The 26,241-nt window shown below is 43.7% G+C and overlaps 1 protein-coding gene across 5 annotated transcripts in view; it reads left to right on the forward strand.

Annotated features, from left to right (window-relative positions):
* Window positions 1-26,241, forward strand: part of MAST2 (microtubule associated serine/threonine kinase 2) — a 320,295-nt gene that overhangs the window by 133,795 nt on the left and 160,259 nt on the right. For all 5 annotated transcript variants that reach the window (XM_090048871.1, XM_090048873.1, XM_090048872.1 and 2 more), the window contains one exon: window positions 23,244-23,275. In XM_090048871.1, the coding sequence (XP_089904997.1) occupies window positions 23,244-23,275 (32 nt within the window). The remainder of the gene's footprint in view (window positions 1-23,243; window positions 23,276-26,241) is intronic.

Consider the following 26,241-nt stretch of genomic DNA (forward strand, 5'->3'; position numbering starts at 1 on the left):
GCCCTGATGGTGTTAATGGGGTAGAATCCTCCTTGCATCATAAACTCATTCCCAGGAGATTTTAACCTACAGCAGCGTTGTACCTTGACATTTTTTTTGGAGGGGGGGAGGATAGGGATTTGAATAAAATAAATTAAGCAAGTGGCTTATGCCACAGACATCATTAAGAAATCATCAGCTATCACCACTGCCACCAGGATGCTGCCTTGATTCTCTAACAAATCACCAGCTTTCATTGCTGCCACCAAGGAACATCTTCCCAACAAAATAAAAGAACTGGAAAAGGCTCAGCAGGTGCTAGCTGGCCTGACGTGTCCTTGCTCACTGCTTTGTATATAGTTGCTTCTGTTTTCCGTCAGGTTTGCTGGCTGAATAGAATGTGCAAAGTTGTTCTCACTGGATGCCATGAGTGCTTTACCTCTAAACTTTACCATTGCCATTTCACATGTTTTTATTTCTTAGCCAAGTGTCCTGTGCTGACCTGAGGGACCCCCTTTGCCTCCATGGTGCAGGGGTATGTAGATGCTTTTACGCTCTGAGCTATAGAGGCTAATACATTTGTTTCCACTCCTATACTGCTCTGTTGGGTTGCTGCTTGGAGCCCTGCAGCTTTGTCTGAGCCACACAGCAAATATATATTTATAGAGAGAGTTTTCTCACATAGCAGCCAAATGCATTGGTTAGGAATCACTGTGCTGTATCAGACCTATTGCTTTCTAGTCCCAATATCCTGCCCCTCACAGTGACCACCAGTTTCAGAGGAGGTTGCAAGAAATATCTTCTCCAGGTTAAGTCTCCTAATACTACCTGAGAGAGATTTGTACCCTGAACCATGGCACTTCCAACATTTTTTATCATTAACTATTATTCGGGATATTCTTGTTCATATAAATGTCCACACCTCATGAAGATGCGGAACCTTGCCAAGGGGTCAGCAGATGGGATTCAAGACCTGACATTTCTCTATGGTTTCGGGAAGCTGCTTCCTCCTCATCTTGTCAGTATTGCATATGGCTTTTATACATAGTGTGGCTATTGCCTGGACTCTTACCTGTGCTGGAGCTAAAGAGGGTTACAGTGGGCACATCTGCACGTTCATTAATGTGCCTTAGATGTTGCGTATGTACTTTATGACTTCCTTAATAAAACATTAGCTAAATGCGCAGTACCCAAAGCTACTATGCAGTAGCACCGGTGCATAATTATTTGGTGCTGCTTACTGCACATTAGCCTAATAACACTGTGCAATAGGCTACTAGCATGGTTTTTGCCATGGGACACTACTGTGCAGTGTTATTAGGCTAATATTCAGTAAGCATCTTGTGTAGATGTGCCTGGTGTGTCCTATCTTCTGTGACCCTTTAAAATGTCATAGAGTCATAGGGCTTAGGGTCAGAAGGGACCCTAAACAGATCTTCAGGTCTGAACCCCTGCCCCAGGCAGGAACGTGTGCCGGGGTCATATCACCCCAGCCAAATATCTGTCCAGCCTCCTCTTGAAGACCCCCAAGGTAGGAGAGAGCACCACCTCACTTGGGAACCTATTCCAGAGCTTGGCAGCCCTAACTGTAATGTAATGTCTCCTGATGTCCAGCCTGAACCTTCTCTCTAGCAATTTGTGGCCATTACAGGCATACCTCATTTTATTGCGCTTCGCTTTATTGCGCTTCACAGATATTGTGTTTTTTACAAATTGAAGGTTTGTGGCAACCCTGCGTCGAGCAAGTCTGTCGGCGCCATTTTTCCAACAGCATTTGCTCACTTCACAATTAAGGTATGTACATTGTTTTTTTAGACATAATGCTATTGCACACTTAATAGACTACAGTGTAGTGTAAACATAACTTTCATATGCACTGGGAAACCAAAAAATTCATGTGACTCGCTTTATTGCGATACTCGCTTTACTGCGGTGGTCTGGAACCGAACCCGCAATATCTCCGAGGTATGCCTGTATTCCTAGTAACCCCAGGTGGTGCCCGGGGGAACAGAGCTTCCTCCAATTCCCACTGGTCCCCCCTGGTGAGTTTGTAAATGGCCACCAGATCCCCCCTCAGCCTTCTCTTGTGGAGGCTGAATAGGTTCAGGCCCTTTAGCCTCTCTTTGAAGGGCCTGCCTTGCTGCCCCTGACCATGCGAGTGGCCTCCTCTGGACCCTCTCCGTGCTGTCCACATCCCTCCTGAAGTGCGGCGCCCAGAACGACGCAGTACTCCAGCTGCGGCCTGACCAGCGCTGCATAGAGGGGGAGGATCACCTCCCTGGACCTGTTTGTGATGCCTCTGTAGATGCACGACAAGGTGCAGCTAGCCTTACTGACCACTTCTTTGCATTGGTGGCTCATGTTCATCCTGGAGTCAGCAATGACTCCAAGATCCCTTTCTGCTGCTGTGTTGACAAGAAGGGTGTTTCCCAGCCTATAGGTCTGTTGCTGGTTCCTTCTCCCTAGATGCAGCACCTTGCACTTGTCTGCATTGAACTCCATCCTATTCTCATCTGCCCACTCCTGTAATCTGTCTAGATCTAGCTGGATTCTGGCCATCCCCCCCAGCATGCCCACCTCACCCCACAACTTGGTGTTGTCAGCGAATTTGGACAGTGTGCTTTCCACACCCACATCCAGATTGCTGATGAAGATGTTGAACAGTCTGAACAGGTCCCAGGACCGAGCCCGGGGGCTCCACTGCCCACGTCCCTCTACGTCAAAAATAACTCATCCACCACCACTCTCTGGGTGTGACCATCTAGCCAATGTGCCACCCATCTGACTGTGTAGGCATCAGTGCCGCAGTCACCTAGTTTTCTAAAGAGAATGGGGTGGGAAGCCATGTCAAAGGCCTTCTTAAAGTCCAGGAAGACGAATTCCACCCTGACACCCTCGTCCAGGGACTTTGTGACCTGATCATAAAAAGAAACCAGATTAATCAGACAGGACCTGCCCTCAGTGAACCCGTGGTGGTTGCCCCTGAGCATTTCCTCCCTGCTGGGCCCTTGCAGATGTGCTTGCAGATCATTTTCTCAAAGGTCTTCCCAAGGACCAAGGTGAGACCGGCCTATAATTGCCAGCGTCCTCCTTTCTCCCCTTCTTGTAAAAAGGGACCACATTGGCCCTTTTCCAATCCTCTGCTACCTGGCCAGTGCCCCACGAGTGCTCGTAGAGCCGTGCCAGGTGTTGTGCCTATGTCATTGTGTTAGGTTGACTCTGAAAGAGTGCAAGATATAAAAATAGAAGTTTCGAAGTATTCATCCTCTGACAATAAATCTCTGCTTTATCTTGATATATTTTCATTGTTGTTGAATGCCGCAGCAAAGCAGCAAGGGCTATTATTCTGTGACAGCTTTCTGTATCAGTGACAGTTTTTAATTAGTAAGTAGACTTTGTAATCGTATCCCTCAGTATTTTTGTCATTGCGTTGTAATATGATATTTTGGCCGTTTGTGGTGCATCTCATTCGAGATTCTTGGTGCCCTTTACTATACCAGGGTAAGCAAAACTCTCATTGCTCCTGCAGAGTACATGAGATGATCATGCGCAGCTGAAAGGAAACACCTGCTCGGGGACAGACGATCCGGGGGTAGTGATGCCTGTGTTCTACTACAGGCATTTCCCAGGCTTCTGGGCCTTGCTGGTTGCCACATGGGGCCAGGGGAGAATTTTTTTTCCTCTCTTGCTTCTGCATGTGTTGGTATTCTTTATTTAATTTAATTTTTTAAAAACTTCCTTGGAGGCATTGGTTGCTGGCAAGACTAGGAATTTTGCCTGGGCTGTGCCAGTGGTCCTGCTGGGACTTGAACATGGAGGTTCCTGGCTAGAGGGCCTTGCCCCTCTGCTCAAGGTCAGACGACGTGCCAGATTTGGGGGCAGGAAGGAATTTTACCCCATGGTCAGGGGAGGGTTTGTCTTCTGTAGCTAGGGCCTGACTCTCTTCCTGGGATCTCTTAAGTGGATTTTAATAACCCTTGTAGCAGCAGGACGTTGGCTGCTGCGGTCCCCTTGCTTTACCCGTGGCAGATTAGGCTGTTGCGTCTTGTGTTGTGCCAGGTTTGCTGTGTCATTTCCCAAAGAGCTTAGATTAGGGATTTGTGTGGGATGGTTTGGGTTGGGATGATCCTGCCTCAGGCAGGGGTTGGACTGCATGGCCTTTTGAGGTCCCTTTGAGCCCTACATCTCTATGACTAACTTAGGGATGAAGTGTGGTAGTTAGCAACTGTGTAGTCACACTGTATAGTGATGCAGGGCACGAAGCATCCTAAAAATGCTATGTAAAATTCAGCTAGAGTTTTTACAGAAGCAGTATGTCGTTTCTCAGGCTGGAGGGGGGCAAAGCATCAGTACTAACACCCTCACTCATCGTAGGGTCCGGAATGACTCTCTCGACAAGCAGCAATTCCAGCAACATGCTCTGCGACCCAGCAGCGAGGAAGAAGGGCCTTTTTGTGCACAAGCACCTCTTCCCTTTCATCTGTGCTCAGTAAAGAGATTTCCTATCCATGTCGTGACTCAGTCTAGACCTTGCTTGGCTTTAAAGTACAGGCAGTCCTCGGACTTACGACACAATTGGTTCCTGAAAACCACATCTTAAGTTGAAAAGTTGTAACTCGGAACTGATTTTCTCATAAGAAACAATGTTATAAATGGGGGATTGGTTCCTGAACCAAGGCCCAGTACCCTATTTGCACTAAAAATACCCCAGAATTTGTACTTGATCAATTATAGATGAGTAATATACCTTCATTAATGTATTTATATTGTACATAGCAATCATATTGATTTGGAAGGACTTCTTTGAGGTGACTGTGCTGGACTTTTTGAAAGGCTCTTGGTTGGATTTTTTTAAGGCTTGGCTGGAGTCTTCTCAGGAGTCTTGGCTGCAGGTTTTTCTGGAGTCTTCTCTGCTTTCTTAAAGAAAGTGTCCAAGGAAGTTTGGCCAGGTGTTCTCCAAGGAGACAAGCGATGCAGTGAACTTGTTTGCCGGCGGGGCGTCGCATCGGATCAAGCGCTGTAAAGTCGAAACCGATGGCCGAAAGTTGAAACAGGGTGTCCATTTACAATGTTTTGACTTGCAACATTTCTAAGTTGAGGACTGCCTGTACTATCAAGTTAGAATGATTTGTGCATAGGAGTATGAGTTGAGCTTTTCACAGTAGCATCTGGGATTTAGCCACACATCTTCTGTTGAAATGAACGGGGAATTGTGTGGCTAAGTCTCCTCCATTGTGTAAATAAAATCTGAATTTCACTGGAGCAATTTATTTGCAGTATTATTTCACAGCCATCTTTTGCTCCCTGGACAGCCACTGGCATACAATTTAAATATATTAAAACCAAATTAACATATGTTTTCACTATTGTCATAGCTGAACATAGGATTTGACATCTTTCAGTAGTTGTATGTCATTAGGAATTCTTTCTAGCTTAATTTCTGTATTATATTCTCAGTCTTCTAGAAGCAAATGCATGTTTAATTCTCTATACAGCAAATGTAGCTGTATTTAGTATTCAGGAAGGGAAAAGGAAATTTGCCTTTGAATATTCAATTGTAATTAGTTGTGAAGATTAATCTGAAGGAATCATTTATTAATATCTGCTTGGAAATAAAGATCAATAAATAAGCGTATAGTTTGCTTTTTGTAGAGTGAGCTGTAGAATAGCCTGTTTTTATACTTACCAAATGATATTCCTTTCCTTTTCTGAAACCATGAGGCTGTTTTTTAGTTGAAGCTCTAACAACTTGCCCTAAGTTCAGACTGATAGCATTTTCATATTTTTATTCAGAGCTTTAATGGCTTATCTCCCATTAAGTCAATGGACTTCACCAGACTAAAAACTTGTGTGCTTCTTTGGAAATGTATGTTTCTCATTAAATATCTAATGATAGCTCTCTCTTTGTGGGGATTCTGCTGGTTTTTAATAAACGTCAGTCATGTTTAACAAAAAAGATTAATAAGTGCCTTTGGAGAAAGAATATGACAGGTTGAAAACAATTTTATAGTTGAATTTGTTTGCAGGAAAAGCTATTACATGTTACTAAGGAGTTTAATGAGTAGAGAAAATTGAAAAACGTAAGTTGTGGAAAGGCATGGTGCATAGACTTTGAATTTCTTCCATCTGTATGAATTAAAAAAAATCCTTGTTTACAAAGGTCTAAAATGGTAGTTGGAGTGGTGTTGTCCAGGAAATACAAGAGAGAAGGATTTTTTTAGGCAATACTTTTCATGGACCAAGTGCATGGTTGGTATAAAGTTAGACAAGCTTTCGAATGCAAGGCATTCTTCCTCAGTTCCCAAAGAAGAACATCTTGTGTTTGAAAGCCTGTCTGACTTTAATCAAAGATATCACTTCACAAAAAATCCTTGTTTGTCACAAAGGTCTAAGATGGTATTTATTCTGTACATAACCGGTAAAAAGTCTAGTTATTCCAACGGTAGTCTTCTAACTTGACCTGTGTTGGTCTCAACTGAATATGGCCTAAAGTTTATAATTTGTGTTGGCTACTGCGCTTCTTCCTATGAAAATTCATAATAATTAATGAAATCTGTTGGGGAGAGAAATTCAAAGGAAGTTCCCTATTAAAGATGTAGGAAAGGTCTACCCTTTAAAGGCAGAGGGGAGAGAGAGATGTCATATTTAATATTAAATGGGCATCCTTGTATATTCAAGTGAATTTACTGTAACTTTTTACCCATAGAAGGAAAATAGATGAAAAATATGTCTGTCATTCCGGTTTTTTTTTTTACATTGTAGAAAATTAAGAAACAAGCAGAAAGCCCCCCAAATACATATAAACTACAGTGGGTCAAAAGGTTTGACACTTTTGTTCCTTTCCTACTTTTATTTTGAATAAATGGAAAATGTTTGTTATAGACACGTTTCTAACCGTTCCAGCTATATATAGGAGAATTAACAAGCTACAAGTCAATCGCTTACGTAACAAATGATTTGCCCCCACGTCATTTTGATTCGCTCTTGAACACTCTTCCTATTGGCTCGGACTGGTAACTTGGGACGGTTCTTGCAAGAAACCTCTCAGCAGGCAGCTTCCAGGTGCATCTTGTGCTAGCCCTGGGTGGGTGAAAACAGAAGTGGCTAAATACAGATTAGAGATTTAAGACTGTCTTCCAGGTGCTTGTATGCAATAACTTCAGAGGCTTTCTGCTGGAAAAGAGAGCACGTACACGTTATTGCATGTACCACACTGCAGTGTTTGCAGTAGTACAGCTAAGGGAGCATCATCCCTAGGTGCCAATCTAGAGGGCGCGAGAATAGTAGCCCCTGGGGAATTCCTGCTGTGCAAGGGCTATTGCCACTGGTTTGTGCAGAGCCTGTCTATGTATGCTAACTTTAGCAAATAGCGCTCACTTGCCTTCTTTTTGGAGCCATGTTCTTTGACCCCTATAGCTCAGATCTTGGGAAATGTCAGTACTTCTAGTTTTGCTGCAGCCCCAACTTTACTTCCTGAGGTTGGAGCTCTACTTTTGTCTAGCCCAGGTGCTGGTTTGAGACTTAAGTTTCTTCCAAAGCCTAGAGGATGTGGGGGAAATGATTATTGGCAGTTAAGGGGGTGGTAAAGACAGGAAGATCTGGCTCAAACTTTGGAATGAGTTGGTCTTGGTCTCTGGAAAGTTTTCCTGGCTTGATGAAATAAGTAATGGCTGTTGTTATCTGAAGAAATGTACAGGAAGCAAGCTGAAAATTTAAGAATGATCTTTGTTCATGTTCTCTCTTTTCAGGGGCGTCTGTGTATGATTAAGCTCGAGACATACAAATCCTAACCAGAGCATATCCCTGTAATAAAATCAACTGATTATATCAGTCCACTGTCGAGCATACTAATCAGCCATCAGAACTGAAAAGTCATTAAGTGCAGCCTGCAGTTTCTCAAATCTTTGCTTTTGGCGTGTCGTCACCAGGGTTTGTTTGGGGATATATTTTCCTGTACTCTAAAACAAATCTTTTGGCCTCAAATACATGAGCTGGAGTAGTCTACATTATTAGAGTTGTTCGGAAGCTGTGCAATTTCCTTGCCAAACATAGTGGAAAATATTGAGGTATATCTCCCCCCCCCCCCTTTTTTTTTTTCCATTTACAAAATCTTAATGCCCAGAAAACATACATTCACGGAACATCTGCAAAACTTACGGCTTGTGGATCCATGTCTGTCAGCTCTGTGTTTAAAACCTACCAGGATATGAGGCGGATCAATGCCTATGATCACCAGCTTAGTGGGCTTTCATTTTGAATGAATGCAAAAGTAATAAGTGCTGCTTTCCCCAGATAAATTCTGCCTCCTCTAAGCCTGGAGATTCTGCTACACACACCAATATAAACCTTTAACCACACTCAGTTTGATCTGTAAATTAATCCTAAGAGTTTGGTCTAGCACAACTCTGCAGGTTGACATTTTATATTTCACCTTCTGAGTCTTGTCATGTGTGAAACTGCCAAGGCGGTGTTTTATTCCTGTAAGATTAAACTGGGTTTTTAACACCAGGAAATGGTTCGCAGGCTATTATCATTTTTCCACCTTAGCACAATTTCAATAATTACAGAGAACTTCTAAGTGTCTCATTTGGCAAAAGGGATATATGTTTTTTTAGTTCAACAAAAGAGCTATTGGTAAGAGAGCACACCATAATTCAAGGGTTTTTTTTTTTTGTTTAAAAGATTCTGTAAAATTAAATGTAAAATAATTTTATCACGTTGAAAATATTTTAGCTTCTATAGTTTAGTAGTTCTACAAATATTCACATGTTCTTAAGTAAACTTAACGTATGCACTCAAAAATCACAGTTTATAGGAAGTGTGACTTTTTTCAGACACTAGTATTTGACTCCTGTGATGTACATAATCCAAATACAAAACTTCTGTGGATAGTCTGTTGCTGTAAATATTGTTGAAGGATGAAGCGATTGGGACCTTTCTCCCTCTTCAGCATTACCGCAAAGCACTCATGCTTCATTTTAGTGGCATTTTCAGTCCATAAGCACATAAAATATAGAATGGGGCCTTTGCCGTTCTAGCATGATTTAACATCTGTGGCTGTTTGCAAATATAGTAGCATAGATGCAAGTTATATCTATTAGTCCTTCTATTAAAATGGTGTGTGGAACCCATTACTGTGTACATCCCAGTATTAAAAAGTGAGCAGTAATTGTTCTCTCTCTCCTAGTTAGAAAGAACCTATACTTTATTTCCCTTTGCTTTCTTAATGTTGTACTGTGGAAAGGGCAAGCTAAAATGCCTCTAAGATATCCCATATACCCAGTAAGTGAAAAGAAAATACATTTGCCTATCTCGTAATTTATGTCCATAGAGAAGAGATGTAATTAACTGTAACTTAATGGACGCCTTGTGAGGTTACAGAATCTATCAATCATAAATGAGATGAATACAGTGGAGCTTTATGTGGTTGGAATTCCTTTTAGGCCCAGCTACTAAATATCGTTAGAATTGATTACTTGTATCATACTTTCAGGTTCTCAAATTGTGTTCCCTATGATTTATGGGCAGTGGATGTAGGGTTGCTTTTTCAGGAGGGAGGCAGCTTCCGTAGTAGATTTTGGAGCAGTTCTCTTTCCCATGCCTGTTCCTATTAAGGCAGCTCGATCTGGCCCATGGAAAACAAAATGCTAAAGTAGCCCTTGTTAATGCTCTTCTGCCTACAATGGAAATTGTAGCAGTTTGATCTTCTACAATGGCTGATTTTTTAAATCTCTGGCTGCATAAAGTAGTACAGAAAAGTACAGGTTTGATAGTCAAGTTCTATTGATGATGTAAAAGAACTTGAATTTATATTGTTAATGCAAGTGTTTCGTGTACAAAGAAGAGGTAAGTATCACTCGACTTCTCTCTTGCACGTTACATTTGCATTAGTTATAGTCTAAATGAGTAGTGAACCTGGTAGGCCAAGGAGAACAATTGGGCGCTGACAGCTGTGTAGGGCCCTGCTCTAACTCATGGTGCTTTGCATAAAGTGCCATGAGTTAGAGGAACTCCCCCTGCCGTCCCCATTCACCTGTTGGGCTGGGGGGGAATCAAGGCTGCTTGCCTGCCCCCCCACCTCAGATGCTCTCTGTAGGAAGGGAAGAGGGAGGGGAGCCACAGGCTGGGGTTTGCCTGGCTTGAACTGAAGGAAGGGGAGGTGGGGGGAGCTCCAATCCTCCTGCCTCTCCAGCTCTCCACCTTCCCTTCCTCCCTCCCCCCTCCCTTCCTACAGACAGCACCGGGGGCCCAGCCCCAAATGTGCTGCTAGATTAATTCTAGGAGGTTCCCTAAGGCACTCCGCTTGGGAGCACCTTCACTGGATCCCTCGTAGATGAGGGTTTATTTGTTGCACAATCAGCCACTTTTAAAGTGCTCTGCAGCCGTGCATGTGTCGCAGTTTCAATGACAGGCAAGGTTCTTTGGGTAGATGTGATATCTTTTATTAGACCATCCAAAAAGTTGGGAAAAAAGTGCTTTGCAAGCTTTCAGGCACAAACACCCTTCGTCAGGCATGTATGTGCCCAAAAGCTTGCAAAGAACTTTTCCCCCCAGCTTTTTAGTTGGTCTAATAAAAGATATATCACATCTACCCAAAGAGCCTTGCTGGCCTGTGTCCTGAGACCAACACGGGTACAACCAACACCCCTGCAACACACTTTCAGTGAACCATTCTTTGTCATTGGTGATTTATTTATTTTACTTTTTTCCCCTTGTTCGTTAGGCACAGAATGAGAATTAACATGTGGGTAGATCTAATCACATAAGAACTGTGACCTGTTGATTATTTATTTATTTAGGGGAACTTCAGTGTCAGCCAAACTCATTAAAACAGTTTAGGGCAACTTTAACTTAACGTTGCAAGTTAAATAAATATTTTCAGACTTTATAAATAAAACTGAGTCTGGCCTCATCACTTCCAGGCCAGCCGCCAGCTTTTTCTGCAAGTAAAAACAATGAATTATTAACTCTGTAGGGCATGAGTGTGAGAAGATGCATCTAATAGGGAAGGCAATGACTTAAATAAATTAATGCTACTACTGCACCATAACAGGAGAGACAGTTGACTAGTATTTGCTTAATGGTCTTGGCATCTTTAGCAGCTGTGACAGTTTTCTTGCGCCTGCCGTCTGTCTGCTGCATGCCTGGTCTTGAAGGCAAGAATTTTCTTACCGCAGGTCTCTGACGAGGCAGAGAAGCATTTCTGAACCAGTATCTAGCAAGAGCATTGCAGCTACAGCACTACAGTCATCTCTGAGCGGGCACTTCCCTTTTCTACTCTTGTTTTTAACGTACAGTACTTAAAACTTTTCTTAAGACATTATCTTTTTACTTGAAATCTCTCCTAGACTGATGCATTCTATCAAAACGATGGAAGGAAACTTGCTAAAAGCACCCAGTCTCCTTTTTTAAACGGGTTTTCCAAAACAGAGCCCACTATTCATAGAATGGGTGTATCAGCCATCTGTGTAACATCATATCATATAACCAGATTTAACTAACAAGAATGAAATTATGCCTATGACTTAATCCAGCGCACCTGGCTCCTGTGAGGACTCTCTTATTTTAGAGGACTAATTGCATGGAGACAGCGAACAGGATCTGGCATGCATTGATGCAAGCTCAACAAGATACAAGATTTTGTCTGATATTCGAATGCAGGGCCTTTATTTGCTGAGTTACTATGTACCTCGCCTTTCATCCAGTCTGCTTGCCTTAATGTTAGAGCTGCTGCTTTATTTCAGGGATAAAATCCTACCCTACCTGATTCCTTTGAAATGACTGTCATGGATATGGGTTGACTGACATCATGGTGATCATTGGATCAGTGCTGCTCCCCTCCATTCATTTCCTTCTGTTGTTTCTGCCTGGTTTATGTAGCACATCTAGATCTCACACTTCTCGGAACAGGTCAGAGAGGCAATCACCTGAGACAGTGAAAATGCTAATATCTTTAGAAAGGAGCGTAAATGGCCATAGATGTGCTAATCTGAAAGGAAAGATGGGAGAAACCGTGCCAGCCTGGACATTATCCCTGGGAAATCTAAGAGCAGATGGGCAAAGGAAGTTTCACTGGGGCGTGGAAATGGCAAGATAAGTAAGTGTGAAGTTCCCAACCAGGATGCAGTGAGAAATGTAGGGGTATAAAATGGAAGGAGAGAGGGATATTTTTTGCCAGTGTGAGCTGATCAGCTGGAGCCAGCCTGCAACGCATCTCCCTTGCTAGCCCCATTGTAAGTGTTCTGATCACAATGCTTGTAAGTGTAATTAGTTGGTGTGCGGGTGTGCTCGTTAATAAGTATTTTAACGCTGCGATCTCTTGTATAGTTAGTATTTTGTTATAGTATTTTAGAACGGTTATTTAAGGTTAGTGTACAACTGCTGTTGGCCTTTGACATGAAGCCATTTTAGCTGAATTACTGACTGGGTGGTTTGAGTAAGTCTAGTATCTTTGATTAGACCAACTAAAATAGTTGGAAAAATTCTTCTTTGCAAGCTTTTGGGTACAAACATTCAACTTCAAATTCCAACAGTATATTTCCCTTTTTTAAAATAAAATGCATTACTTACAGAAGTTGGGCATGTGTGCTTCATCTCTTTCAGAACTGGCAGCACTCATACTTAGACTGGAGCTCTGCATTTTGTTTCAGCCTGTCTCGTTAATTGAATTGATGAGTTTTCTGACATGCTGTTGTCATAACATTGGATACAGGTAGCACATTATTGAAACGCATGGCAGCAACATTTTGTAGCTCTGTGTTCAGCTTGCCACTCAAAGTGATTCCTTTCCTCAGTAGTAAGTTAGTTTACTGAGGTCTGTAAAGATTCACCAGGGTGATATTAGAGCTAAAAGCAACAGCACAGTTCTTGTTGCTATATCTGACAGTTCAGAGAGGTGATTTTATTAAATTTGAGAAACTGATTATTATGTAATGTTATCATTTGGAAAGTGTCTGAAATCATCTATTTAAGTAACTATAACTATTGCCTTTACTATGGAAGCAATAGCTGCCGCCTTTATTGGTAATTCAGGGCTAGATGGAGTCTTCATTTACAGTCCCAGGAAAAAAGCGCGGCAATGAGAGCTGGGAGAGGGAGAATGATGGTGCTGAGAATTGCCGCTCCTTCGCAGCCTTTTCCTTGTTCCCATAGTGAACCAGTCTGTGTCGCTCAACTTGATCGGGGCAGATTTTCACTCTTAAACCCTGTATAAGTCAGGTCTGCTGGGTGGTTGTTGGAGGGGCAGAGTGACGCTCCATTCCTCCCCCTAGGAACGTGCCCGGCAGACGGCCACAGCTCCCACCCAAGCCATGATGTGGAGCTTTGCATGGTAAGTGGGGATTAGGATCCCAGTCCTCCACATTATCTGGTGCAGGCAGGCACAGTACTGGTCGTAGTGCATCGCATCCTGTAGCGTTCAGAATAAGAACTATTTGAAACGCCAGATATCCATGTTGGGAAAATGCGCTGTGGGGGGGGTTGTAGCCGTATCGGTCTACTGCCAAAGGGAATCAGAACTCGTAGTAGAGGTCTGTGATTCTTTTTCCAGTTGATTGTGTTGTCACTGCTTTTCACAAATTATCTTTTTGCGGACAGGTAGTATGGGAAATTAATCAGCCTACGTATTTTACTTGGGGGGGGGGGGTTACTTTTTATATGTGCTTTTAGAGCAATGATTAATACACAGATGTACAGTCAATGAGTGAGAACAATGTTCAGACATCCCTTCCATCGCCGCAGACCGTCCGAAAACTGCTGCTGATGCTCTGGTCTTGCCAGGCAACAAGCTTGCGAGCAGAGGAAAATGCCAGTACGTTGCACTTCAGCACATGGCCGGTATTGAGAGGGAGCCTGCTACCCGTCTGAGTAGTATATGGCAGTTTTAACAAGATATTAATATCTGGGCAGGCCCAAAAAATGCTTGGGCTCTAAGAATCACAGTTGTCAAAATCCTTTCAGTGGGTTTAGTGGCTTATTTTAGGTGTCCCTGAAGAGCTTTAAAGCAATTTAGGTTTCATTTTCTGTAGTGTAAAACCTTTTTATAATTAATCAGATGATGAAGCATTTTAATCTTATGTGATTTGTAACAAAATCATAAATTAAAAAAATAATTTCTGTGGCATGTGCCACAAGTTATTCCAACATTTTGCTCACAGATACCAATGATTTCTGTTTAAAAGCCCCAGTTGTTGGTATTGAGATTTTAAATCAAACACATACATGTGTGAAGAAAACTGAAGTATTTTTAATAACCACATACAAAGATCTTGGTAGTGTGGAGTAGACGACTGTTTTGACAGGTGATTGTAGAGAAAGAAAAGCTTAAACCACTAAGCAAATTTCCTTCCTTTTTTAGTCTGTTGGCTGGATTAGGGTTGATGTCCTTGTATAACCAGGTTATTTTTTCCATCAGAACTGGAAGGTCTAACCCTTATTATAATTTCCGTAACACAAATGGTTTATGTGTTGACACAGATTTAATTAATCCCCTGCTGGTTGGTAGTACACCCTAAAGCAAACATTTAGAGTCAGCAGAGTGCATGGTGTCAGGTCGCTATCCGCTCAGCATCTATCATCTGTGAAGTATTATCTTTAATTTACCAAGCAAAGTGCATCTCTACCCCTGTAGCTGCGAAAATACTTTTCTGTGGACTCATCCAGTGGATAGCTTAGTGCGGCAATACGCTTCTCAAACGAGAGACCCAAGGTCAAAGGCAATCTTGGGAATCCTGCTGTGAGTGCTGGCAGGAGCTGGGGACACCCTGAGGGTGGTGACAGTTTTCAGTTCATTTGAAAGGGCCGTGTTACGTTGCCATCAGTGCACATCCTGGCGTCCAGCTTTGCCCGTGGGTCAGTGCCATATGTACCACTACGCGGTCAAGGACAAATTGCAATGCTGAGTGTAAACGATGATCTTGAATGCTGGCTTGCCCGCATCGCCTAGAACCAGATCAGGTCCTTCAGTATTTTCACTTAAAAATGCAAGCTGATATGGAGCTGGAGGAATAAGTAGAATTCAAGATTTGATTCCCCCCCCCCCCATTGCAGCTTAATAACTTGTCATCTCACCATTCCCTGAAATGAGCATGTTTTGACATATAGCTCGTGTGCATAAAGTCTCTAGTTGGGAAACCAGTTAAGGGTGAAAAGCTGCGTGAACCATGCATTGACCGTTTAAGTACCGTGTAAGCAAGACTTTGGCTGGGCTCCCAGTCTGAAACCATGATCTGTGCACTACAGGATCCATTCCATGCCATTACTGTATAATCTTAAAGGATAAATTTAAGCTGTGTGGGAAATAGAAGAAGTTATTTTGGTGAAGAGATGGAAATAAGTTATTGATACTTCCTCAGGGAGAAGAGGTTGACCAGGAATTCATGGGTCAGCTCACAGAGGTGGTGAAGGCTAAGGACGTGGTAGTCGTGGGGGACCTGAACTTCCCGGACATCTGGGAGGAGCAGTCAGCCAGGTCTGACCGCTCACGCAGGGTCTTGGCCAGAGTGCAGGACCTCCATCTAACCCAGGAGGTGCACAGCCCCACCGGGGAGACGCCTTGTTGGACCTAGTGCTGGCCACTGGTGATGACCTGGTGAGAGGGCTGTGGGTGCTCGACCACCTGGGCGACAGCGATCATCGCCTGCTGGGATTCACCATCCAGCGCAAGGTGGCAAAGGCCTGCAGCAAGGCAGCGGCCCTAGATTTCAGGAGGGCAGACTTCAATGAGCTAAGGAGGATAGTTGGGAAAGTGCCGAGGTCCCGGAGGGGAGGGGTGCCGGGTGTCCAAGGAGAGTGGTCGCTCCTTAAGGAGGCGATCCTCCAAGCCCAAAGGAAGGAAATCCCCACGAGGATCAAAGGGAGCAGGAGAGCACACAAGCCTCCGTGGCTCACCAAAAGCATCCGGGAATGTCTCCTTGCTAAAAAGGAGGCTTACACCCAATGGAAAGAAGGGGTCATCACCAGGGAGGACTATTCTGCAGTTGCTCGGGGATGTAGGGGGGTAGTTAGGAAGGCCAAGGCAGAGATGGGACTGGGACTAGCTTCCCAGATTAAGGACAATAAGAAGTCCTTTTTTAAATACGTAGGGGGTAAAAAGAAGGTCCCGGGTAATGTGGGGCCCTTGCAGGACGCGTTGGGAAACTTGGTCGTCACACTGGACAGCAAAGCTAACATGTTTAACAATTTCTTTGCCTCCGTCTTCCTAAGTACGGACCAGAACAGCCACCTCCCTGCTGGGCCCCCCTCGGGCCCCGGGGGAGGCACACCTGGGCTATGGGTTAGCGAGGATTTTGTTAGGGAGCTTCTGGAGGGGTTGGACGTATTCAAGTCAGCCGGTCCGGATGATCTCCACCCTAGAGTTGTAAAGGAACTGGCCGAGGTCATTGCAAATCCCCTGGCACGGCTTTACGAGCACTTGTGGTGCTCTGGTGAGGTACCGGAGGACTGGAAGAGGGCCAATGTGGTCCCCATCTTCAAAAAAGGCAGGAAGGAGGACCCGGGAAACTATAGGCCGGTTAGTCTCACCTTGATCCTAGGCAAGCTGTTTGAGAAAATTATGCTGGCACACATCCAGGAGAGGCCAGATGGGGACTGCATGCTTAGGGGCAACCAGCACGGGTTCATCAGTGGCAGGTCCTGTCAGACCAACCTGGTGGCCTTTTACGATCAGATCACCACATCATTAGATGCAGGGGGAGCAGTGGACATCGTCTTCCTGGACTTTCGGAGGGCTTTTGACACTGTCTCTCACCCCGTTCTCATTAAGAAACTGGGGGGCTGTGGTGTAGACACCCACACAGTCAAATGTGTCACCAACTGGCTGGAGGGCCACACCCAGAGAGCGGTGGTGGATGGGCCCTTCTCAACCTGGAGGGACGTGGGCAGTGGGGTCCTGCAGGGCTTGGTCCTCGGGCCCGCACTGTTCAACGTCTTCATCAGCGGCTTGGACGAGGGAGTAAAAAGCACCTGTTCACATTTGCTGATGACACTAAGATGTTGGGGGGGATGTGGGCACGCTGGAAGGATGCAACAGGCTACAATCAGACCTAGACAAGTTACAGGGGTGGGCGGACGAGAACAGGATGGGTTTCAACACAGACAAGTGCAAGGTGATGCACCTCGGGAGGAACAACCGGCACCGTACCTACAGGTTAGGGAACTCCCCTCTTGTCAGCACGGAGGCGGAAAGGGATCTGGGGGCCATCATTGACTCCAAGATGAACACGGGCCGGCAGTGTGGGGACACGGTCAGGAAGGCCAACCGCACCTTGTCCTGCATCCACAGATGCATCTTGAGCAGGTCCAGGGAGGTGATCCTCCCCCTCTATACGGCACTGGTCAGGCCGCAGCGGGAGTACTGCGTCCAGGTCTGGGCGCCGCACTTCAGGAGGGATGTGGACAACATGGAGAGGGTCCAGAGGAGGCCACTCACATGATTGGGGGGCAGCAGGGCAGGCCCTACGAGGAGAGGCTGCGGGACCTGAACCTGTTCAGCCGCCGCAAGAGAAGGCTGAGGGGGATCTTGTGGCCTGTTACAAACTAGTCGGGGGGGACCAGCAGGCACTGGGGGGAGTCCCTGTTCCCTGAGCACTGCCAGGAGTGACCAGGAATAATGGTCACAAACTGGCAGAGGGGAGGTTTAGGTTAGATATCAGGAGGCGCGACTTCACGGCCAGGGCGGCTAGGGTCTGGGACCAACTTCCAAGTGAAGTGGTGCAGGCTCCTACCCTGGGGGTGTTTAAGAGGAGGCTGGACGAACACCTTGCTGGGGTCATTTGAGCCCAGTACTCTTTCCTGCCATGGCAGGGGGTTGGACTAGATGATCTGCTCAGGTCCCTTCCGACCCTAGAAACTATGAAACTATGAAACAAAGCTACTTTTTGCTCCTGCGATCAGTTGTTAAACTACTTAAAGTACTGATTTAACAAGGCATGGCATTAGCTTTTCTTCTTGTTTTGTCATACGCATGTCAGGTTGCATTGTTAACATTTATATGTGAGACATAGTCATTAACACATGAACTGCCAGAGCAATCTTGGTTTTACACTTGACAGCTGTGAAATTATAAGGTGCTTATATTTGACTTTGGGTGATGTAACATGAGTTAAATGAATGATATCTATGTCTATACAGATAACCTTCGAGCTTCTCAAAATCCCTTTGCTTGCAATTTGCAAAGAATGATTAAACGAAGATGGCGTCACACCTCCTTCCGCAATCTGGACTCGCACGTGGAGCCATGATTCTCACTTCGTTAAGTTCTTTTTAAAAACTGCTAGTGCTAAACAGTTCCTAAACCAAATTATTTTCAGTAAATCAAATAATTTTAAGGCATTGCCCTCTGTATGTAGCGGCAGAAGCTAATGGTTAGGTTTGAAGAACGTACGGTAATTAAAAGACTCAGTTCCAGGACATTCCCTTCTCAGAACTGAATCGTTCTGAGAGCTGTTTTAGCATCTTGACCAGGACCTCGCATGTCTGCCAGCTTATGTGACTTCATCAGGATTTGCCACGAGCCCTTACACGTACTGGTGATCAGTTTTACTTGTGGGACAAGGTTGGAGAAATCATCCTCGACTAGACTAATTGACAGGCTGTCTGTTTAGTAAAAGGATGCTGCAAGTGAACATGTATTTGGAGGGTTATATTACTGACCTTGAGAGCAGGTGGCCCAGCACTCAGCTGAGGTCACTGGGGTAATATATCTAGGTATTGACAGCTCAAGTGCTCAAAGAGATGGAGAAAGAAACTGCTGCTTCATGTCGTGGATGGACTCTGCTACTCTTCGGGGTTTCACTCTCCTGGCGGGGTTAGGCCTTCTGTGAAAGGAGGCCTTTAACATAATTAGCACGTGGACTTAAGGGATTTATTGAGTTGTGGGAAAATGAAAGAATTACTATCCAGCTAAATACCAGATCAGATTTAGTGGTTGTAGCTTGACAGTATTATATTAATTAATCTCAGCATTTTAAAGATGAGCTGTTTAACGAATGCATGCAAATGTAGTGCGAAGCCCCATTATATGTAATATATGGCTTCTCCAGTCTTAACTACAAAACTAATTTCCGAACCGGGAATGAAATTTATAGCCAAGTTGTAACTATAGATTTCTGGAAAGCGTTGTCATCCTCTCTTGCGAGGCTTTGTCCGTGCTCTGAGATCAGTCAATTGTGGCATCCTTTATTAGGCTGACGTCAGTTCTTCAATATATTTGAATTTACCTTGGTAAGTTTTAGACAAAAAAACTTAGTTAGCTCTGTCCCAGTGTGAACTTTCCAGTTAACTCAACTGGTGAACCTTAAAACCCACTCTTTGAGCATTTTGTATCCCTTGCTATGCCTGCTTCACTGCTGCCCCTCAGCATGCCCCAGACACGTGGTCCAGTTTGGTCAGGGCTGATCCTGCTGTGAGCAGGGGACTGGACTAGATGACCTTGTGAGGTCCCTTCCCGCCCCACTTTCCTATGATTCCTACGTCCCCTGAAGCATTGTCACCAGCTCCTGAACTGAACTCCAGGGTCTCAACTGGCTCTTCTGCAGCAGATCACCAGCTCAGCCCTCTACCTGCTTCCCATCTGCTCCCTTTTCCAGGAATGCCTCCCTTTTTCTTCCAGAAGCTGGCATTATGAATCTCGGCTTTTCTCTGGCAGAATCATTCTGTTCATAGTTCTTCTGCTTCCCCTTGCATTGGTACCTCCACGGTACCTTCGATTTGGAGAAGCTGTGCTGGGGGCAGGCGAGGTGGTAGCTGCAGGCTGTGAGCTCTGCACTTACCAGCTCTTTTCTTTCTGCTTCAGTCAACGGGTGTGAGAAAATGATGGGAAGGTGGAGGTGGAGTGTGCCGGGGGGGGAAAGGAGAGTATTGCAGAAGGGCAGAAGATCGTAGCTTCAGTTGCGTTGCCGGCAGAGGGCTGGCAGGATGCAAGCGGAGGGGCATTTCAGGTGGGGGGGCCCTGGTGCAGCCGGGGTGTAAAAACTGATTACTGACTTTAAGGCATTAGCGGTTTCAAATGTGAACCGTTGTGTATTGGTGACGGGGTACCTGTACATTCAGTTAGGCCTGGCTACAGGATAAATGCAAACGCGGTACAGGTAGCATCGTTCAGGCAACTCCGCATCTTTGCATATTTGTCTGAAGTCCTTTGAGATGTCAGCTGTAAAATATTAGAATAGCTGCTGCTTAACTAAGACGTTTTCAATCTACACAGTCATTAGCTTACAAATGAAAAAAACCCATGTTCTTATCGGCTGTTAAAAAGTACTAGACAATGAGAGTAAAAACTAACACAGCCTACATAGAAAGGAATTGGGTGTGCCTATATAGCTAGTATTATGAAACTAAGATGCAACATATATTATGGGGAAAGAAAACAGTATTGGCATCTCCTAAATCATGAGTTTGTGGTGTTTATCTATTTAAAGACCCTGATTTATCTTATGGATTTATGTTTCTTTGTGGAAAATCTTAGCTTTTGTTTATAGAAGCGAGTAAGGATGCAATGGTTAATTATGGTTATCGAGAAGAACCTGAAATCCTACGTTCTAAAATTTCAAAACCCAGAAGGCAAATAGAGACCCAAATACACTAAGTTAAAAATCCTGAGACATACTTGTTTAATGGATTGTTAGATCTGCCTTGTGATTTTTTGAACGCAAGAACTCGGCAGTTTGAGGAAATGAATTAATGTTCACATAGAACCAGTTGCTGCCTCCTTACTGGATGTAGACCCAATAGGTAAAAGACTTTTAAAAATACAATCTACCATATCTATCTTGTGTTTTATAATTAAGACTGGGAGGATGCTTTCACAAATATCTCCATATTTAGTTTCTTTGTATGAAGTATGCGTATGTATTCTCAGGCAGAAACCTCGAATGCTTTTGCATTTTCTGTAAAACCCAGATAAAGGTGCTCATGCCATTACAGGAGTGTAGTGGAGGAAATCCCTTTCAGGATGCAACATATATGACCAGTTATATGGCACTGATTGCTGCCTTATGTGTTCGAACTGTTTAGATTAGCTTTTGACAGTTTGTGTAGTGACAAGAAGTTTTCTTGATGCAATAAGCTGTCAGGCTTCTTATGGCTCACACTTGGAATACGCTCGGTGTGGTTGGAGCGGGGGAACGATCAGCTGCAGTCACATTTCAAGCTGTACAGTCTTTGGGAAATCATGCATGGCTTATATTAAGGAAATGTTTGAGATTCAGACTATTAACTAGAAACTTTCTAGTGACTTTGAAGATAATTTAAAATAAATATGCAATTTATTTTTGATAGAACTATAACCAGTTTTAAATTAGCATTGTCAAGCACTTAAACCCCAAATGTACTCCTTAGCTAAAAATATATGATAGGTTATCAAACTTGTTATGAATGACCTTTTCCTATGAATTTTTTTCCTCCTTTTGTTCAGTGAAACTTTTTACCAAAGCCTCAACTTTTTAGCGGGCAAACAAAATACAGCTCTTGTGAAAATTGGAAACTGAAATTGAGTTTCAGGATTCACCGTCGATTTTTAGATACAAAGCAGAGAGTGACAGCTTGGAGGAATGGCACCACACACAGATAGCAGATTTTAAGACTTCTGATTTTGTCTCCTGCCTGATACCTCCAAGCACCAAATGCAGCATGAAAAGACTTGGGGACGGGACTCTTCAGCCTGGAGAAGCAAAGGCTCGGGGGTGACTTGGTGGCAGCCTATAAGTACATTGCGGGGTGCATCAGGATCTGGGGGAACAGCTATTCACCAGAGCGCCCCAAGGGATGACAGGGTCCAGTGGTTACAAACTCCTGCAAGACTGTTTTAGACTGGACCTCAGGAAAAACTTCTTAACTGTCCGAGTCTCCAGAGTCTGGAATAGACTCCCCCCAGAAGTTGTGCAGGCACCTGCCTTGGGTACCTTTAAGAAATGCCTGGGTGATTATCTTGTGGGGGTGATCCGACCCAGCTGACTTGGGCAGGGGCCTGGACCCAATGATCTCATGAGGTCCCTTCCAGTCCTAATGTCTGTGAAATGTATGAAAAAAAGATGTACTGGATATAGATATAATTACTGGAAAGCTAAAAAGAAAGGTTTGTTTTTTTGGGTTTTTTTTAAAACTGTTTTGGCTTGAATACTTTGCATACCATTGCATTTTTTTTTAAAATGATGAACTGTATTTTTACGCTGTTTCATTAAAAAGTAAAGTAGAATTTGGGAATGTTATAAATATACACACCTGCGGTGCAATGTAACACTGCCCTCTCCTTTTCGTTTACTGGTTTGTTAGCTTTCTTTCATACGATTTTGTGTGGCCTTTTGACAATAGACTCTGAGCAGGGTGATGTTACCATCTCGTGGTGAAACGTTAAACTGCAGTGTTGAAAAATTACAAAAAAAAAAAAGGAAAATAGTAGCTGTACTATCCTGAGATGGTAATACATAAGGTATTTTTTTTAATTCCCTTTTTATCTGTAGGCAAACAAGGTTCTTTGGGTTAATGTGATCTCTTTCATTAAACCAACTCGATAGGGAAAGTCTGCTGGTGTCCATGTACTTTCCTGGGTGGAATAGAAGATTAAGCCAATATGCAAAACGCAGGCTTGTGAAAATGCAACTGCATTGGCAGGGAAGACTTATCTGTACATTTTTAGGAGATGCATGTCACAATCCATTAATAATATCATGCTTGACTAATTTAATGAACCAGAGTTCTTACCTGTTTTATGTGAACCTCCTTTTGTGGGCCTTTGAGATGCAGAGTGCTGATCCAGTGTTTCCTTGCCCTTGTCTTCACTTCCACCTGGTTATAGCAATATACCTTGCATACATTTATTTCCAAGTTTTGTTTCTTTCCCTGGAGAGGAGATGAGAAAGCAAATACATGCTGCACATTACATACGTTGCCTAATGCATTACTGAAACGTGGCAAAGAGCTAAACAGAAAAGAATTTCATCATGAAATGGAAGTGATCTTCTATTTAAGATGAAAGTTTGAAGTTGTACATGAACAGTTCTGTGCTTTTATTTTGCATGAATACCACAGGTGCACGCAGGCAAAACCAGACATTTTATGCCTATCTAGTTAGTTAAGTATCCAGTATGTTATTCATGCGGCTGTGATGCATACAGTTGCAAATTAGTTGCCAGCATGTCAGCACCACTGGAAATCTGGCCATTAGTGTTTTACTGATAAAGTAATATGACTCGGTTAGATCATAAGTTAATTTAGTATTTTCCTCCAGTAATTTTCTAATTTCTTTTTTGTTTTTTGTTTGTTTCCAGAAGGAACTCAGTCTCCCAAGAAGAGGAAGCTTGTAAGTAGAATTATCTTATTTTACCCATTGTTGCCATAAGTGTGATTCAACAAAAGTCCTTGTACCTTCTAGATAGTGAAATCCATACATAACCATCAGACACAGCTGTTTGCGTTAACTTGTTCTCATGTGTCTTTGATGCTTTTGAAATGTGGTAGCTTCACTTCCTTGGATATTAACCTTCTTAAGAATTGCAGCACAAACAGTGGCATTATTATTATTTAGATTTATGTTCCGCTCTGCCCAGCAGGCTCAGAGTAGCTTACACTAATCCACCAACATCCTACTGGTAGGAAACAACAAACAGTACACTCCCCAAATGCCATTTGGAAACTTGAAAAGCCCACCCTCCTACCCCCAACTACCGCTTTCTTGCCTAACACCCACAACAGCAAACCCTCCGGCCAATCCCACCAGCGCTTCCCAATCACCATTTGCATCGTGATATAAGAAACCCCTTTCCCCTGCCCTTCTACACCCACTGTCCTACCTTACCCCAAGGGAGAGCCGTCACCCCTTCCCCAACATCCCTTTCAGGCTCTCACCCCACTACAAAGGGGTTGCAGCTGTCCCGAAAAACCCCCTAGATCTTTCCCTTTCCCCTCCCACCAATAAACACATCATTACATTCAGAAGAGCCACAACAGGAAAGTAACAGAAAGACCCTGTGTCCCTGCCTCGGCTGCTGCCCAAGAGCAATGCCAGAGGTCACCCCTGAGTGTCACCCCAAGTTGATGTTCATACAGAGAGGCTCGCAAGCTGGTTGTGTCCTTCTCCCCCTCTTCAGGTGGCAAAGATGGGGCATTTTTACATGTGCTTTGGGACGCTTTAATTAGTGAGCTCTGCTAATTAAAAGTGCCTGTGTATCATGTGCATCAGTGGCCCCATGCTGAAACAATGGCGGTGGGACACTTGGAGCTAAAACTCATTGAATGTGTTTTATTTCAAAGTGCCCTGCTGCCATTTTTTCAATGTGAAGATGCACGGGGACACTGATGCACATGACACAGAAGGCTGCCGGAGCATGTCGGTTCTGTGCTCCAGCAGACTTGATTAATCGAGTCTGCTCCAACGCGCTGGATTTCCAGCAGGCTCCCTGCATGTCTGTAGGAGTCCATGGTGCCTAAGCTGGGCCCTAGCCCTCCTTGGCAGGGGAAGGAGTGACAGCAAATGTCCTTCAGCCCAGGGAGACCTGCCTGTTCCTTGGTTTGGTTGTACAGACTCGCATTTCTCAGCAGGCCTGGCTCATTCTTTATGTGGGGAACCTCTTCTAGAAGTGAGCAAGGACTTGGCATCTCTGAATCCTTCGCTGCTTGGTTTTTTATTGAGGCTGCCAGTGTGACCTCTGTCGCGTGCAGTTCAAAGTTTGTGGGCTGAATATAGTGTCCAGTGAATCTTGCACGGAGACCACCAAACTAATTCCATTGATCCGTGATCAGAGGGGAACAACTTTTGTCACTTCTGTATAAGCAACATGCTGGTGAAAAACCAGCTATAATTATGCATTCACGCAGTTATTTCTGTTGTGGTTTCAGGCCCATGGAATTATTGTCACCAAATAGGAAACACTGGAAAAAATGAGGAAAGGCATCTCATGCCCAAAAGTCTGTCTAATAGCTCTCCCAACTACACGGTTGGACCAATAAAAGATGTTACAAAAAAGCCTTGCCCACAGAAAGAAGATAGAATTATTATGATGAAATGCTTTAAAAAATCAATTTATGCAATTTTAACATCTCTTGTGGAGTCTGCAGCTTGTAAGCAAGCAGGTTTGTTGTAGTGATAGTCTGAGAGAATTTATTCTTTGCTGCGTGTAGTTTTCTGTGAGCCTGGTGCGTGGTAGAATGAAGTGGTATTATTGCCCGGATTATAGAGACGCGTGCATGCTAGGTGAACCTCCGTCTAACCTTAGGGCTGTAACTTTCTGTTTTGAAACCTCTGTCTTAAAGCTTAGAGCCTATGACAGGGAAAGCAAGTTTCTCAGGGTACTTTGTATGACTTGACTTAGATTTCTGGTTTTAATAATGAATGGTTTTCAATTTTTATTCTTTAAAAACTCTCCTTTGTGTAAGAGGCAGTGTTTGCAAAATGCTGTGTGGTGCCAGTGATTCAGTGCTGAACAATACAATGAGGTCAAAAGGCTTTTTTTTAAATGAAGCATGACTGACCCTTTGTTTAGCTCGCGTGATAGTGTTACACCAGTCAGCCACTCAGTTATTTAAAACAAAACGGAGCACACAACTCAGGCGTTGATGATCTAGCTATATACCGTCATGGCCACTTGACCTTGATTTGTTCGTTTTTAGGAATCATTCTGCTCACTCTTTTGAAGAAGTTAAAAAGTTTATAGAATAAGAGCATTTTGACAAGTATTTGAATATACTCCAGTTAAATATTTGATTAGTGAGTTATTTGTAGCCTTTTTTTCAATCCAGTGACCTTTTGGACAAAGTTTTTGGAACAAATTGAGGATGCCAAAAATTTTCCCATGTCTTGAGCAAGTGTGGAGGTGGGTACAATGCAAAACTTTAAATGTTAACAGGAGATTGATGTAGCATTGCAAGTGGGTCTTCTGACAGGATAAATAACTGGACACTGAGTTTTTGACAGTTTATTTGGTAATTTGACTATTGCTGAAATGCTTGAACTGCCTTTACTTCTCTCATTCCTTTCTTTTCAATAACCCTTTGTATTTTCAAGTGGATTTTCTGTAAGTCACCTCTATGAAGGGAACATCAGCCTCTGTATCAAGAGGCCCAAAGGTACCACGTCTGGACCACACAAAACTGTTACTGGTACAATTTCCATTCTTGGCAGCACATCGTTTTCAACCTTCAGTTTACAGCAGACCTGATTATTGTACTACATTTCCTGGAACTCTAGAAAGTGCGATCGGTCAGACCAAGTTCTTTTGAATTGCTTTATTTTTTATTAGTTTGAAAAACCACATTTAAAAAACTAGTATT

This window comes from Crocodylus siamensis, chromosome 5, assembly GCF_052110815.1.
Source record: "Crocodylus siamensis isolate JL-2025a chromosome 5, ASM5211081v1, whole genome shotgun sequence".
NCBI classification, from domain to species: domain Eukaryota; kingdom Metazoa; phylum Chordata; order Crocodylia; family Crocodylidae; genus Crocodylus; species Crocodylus siamensis.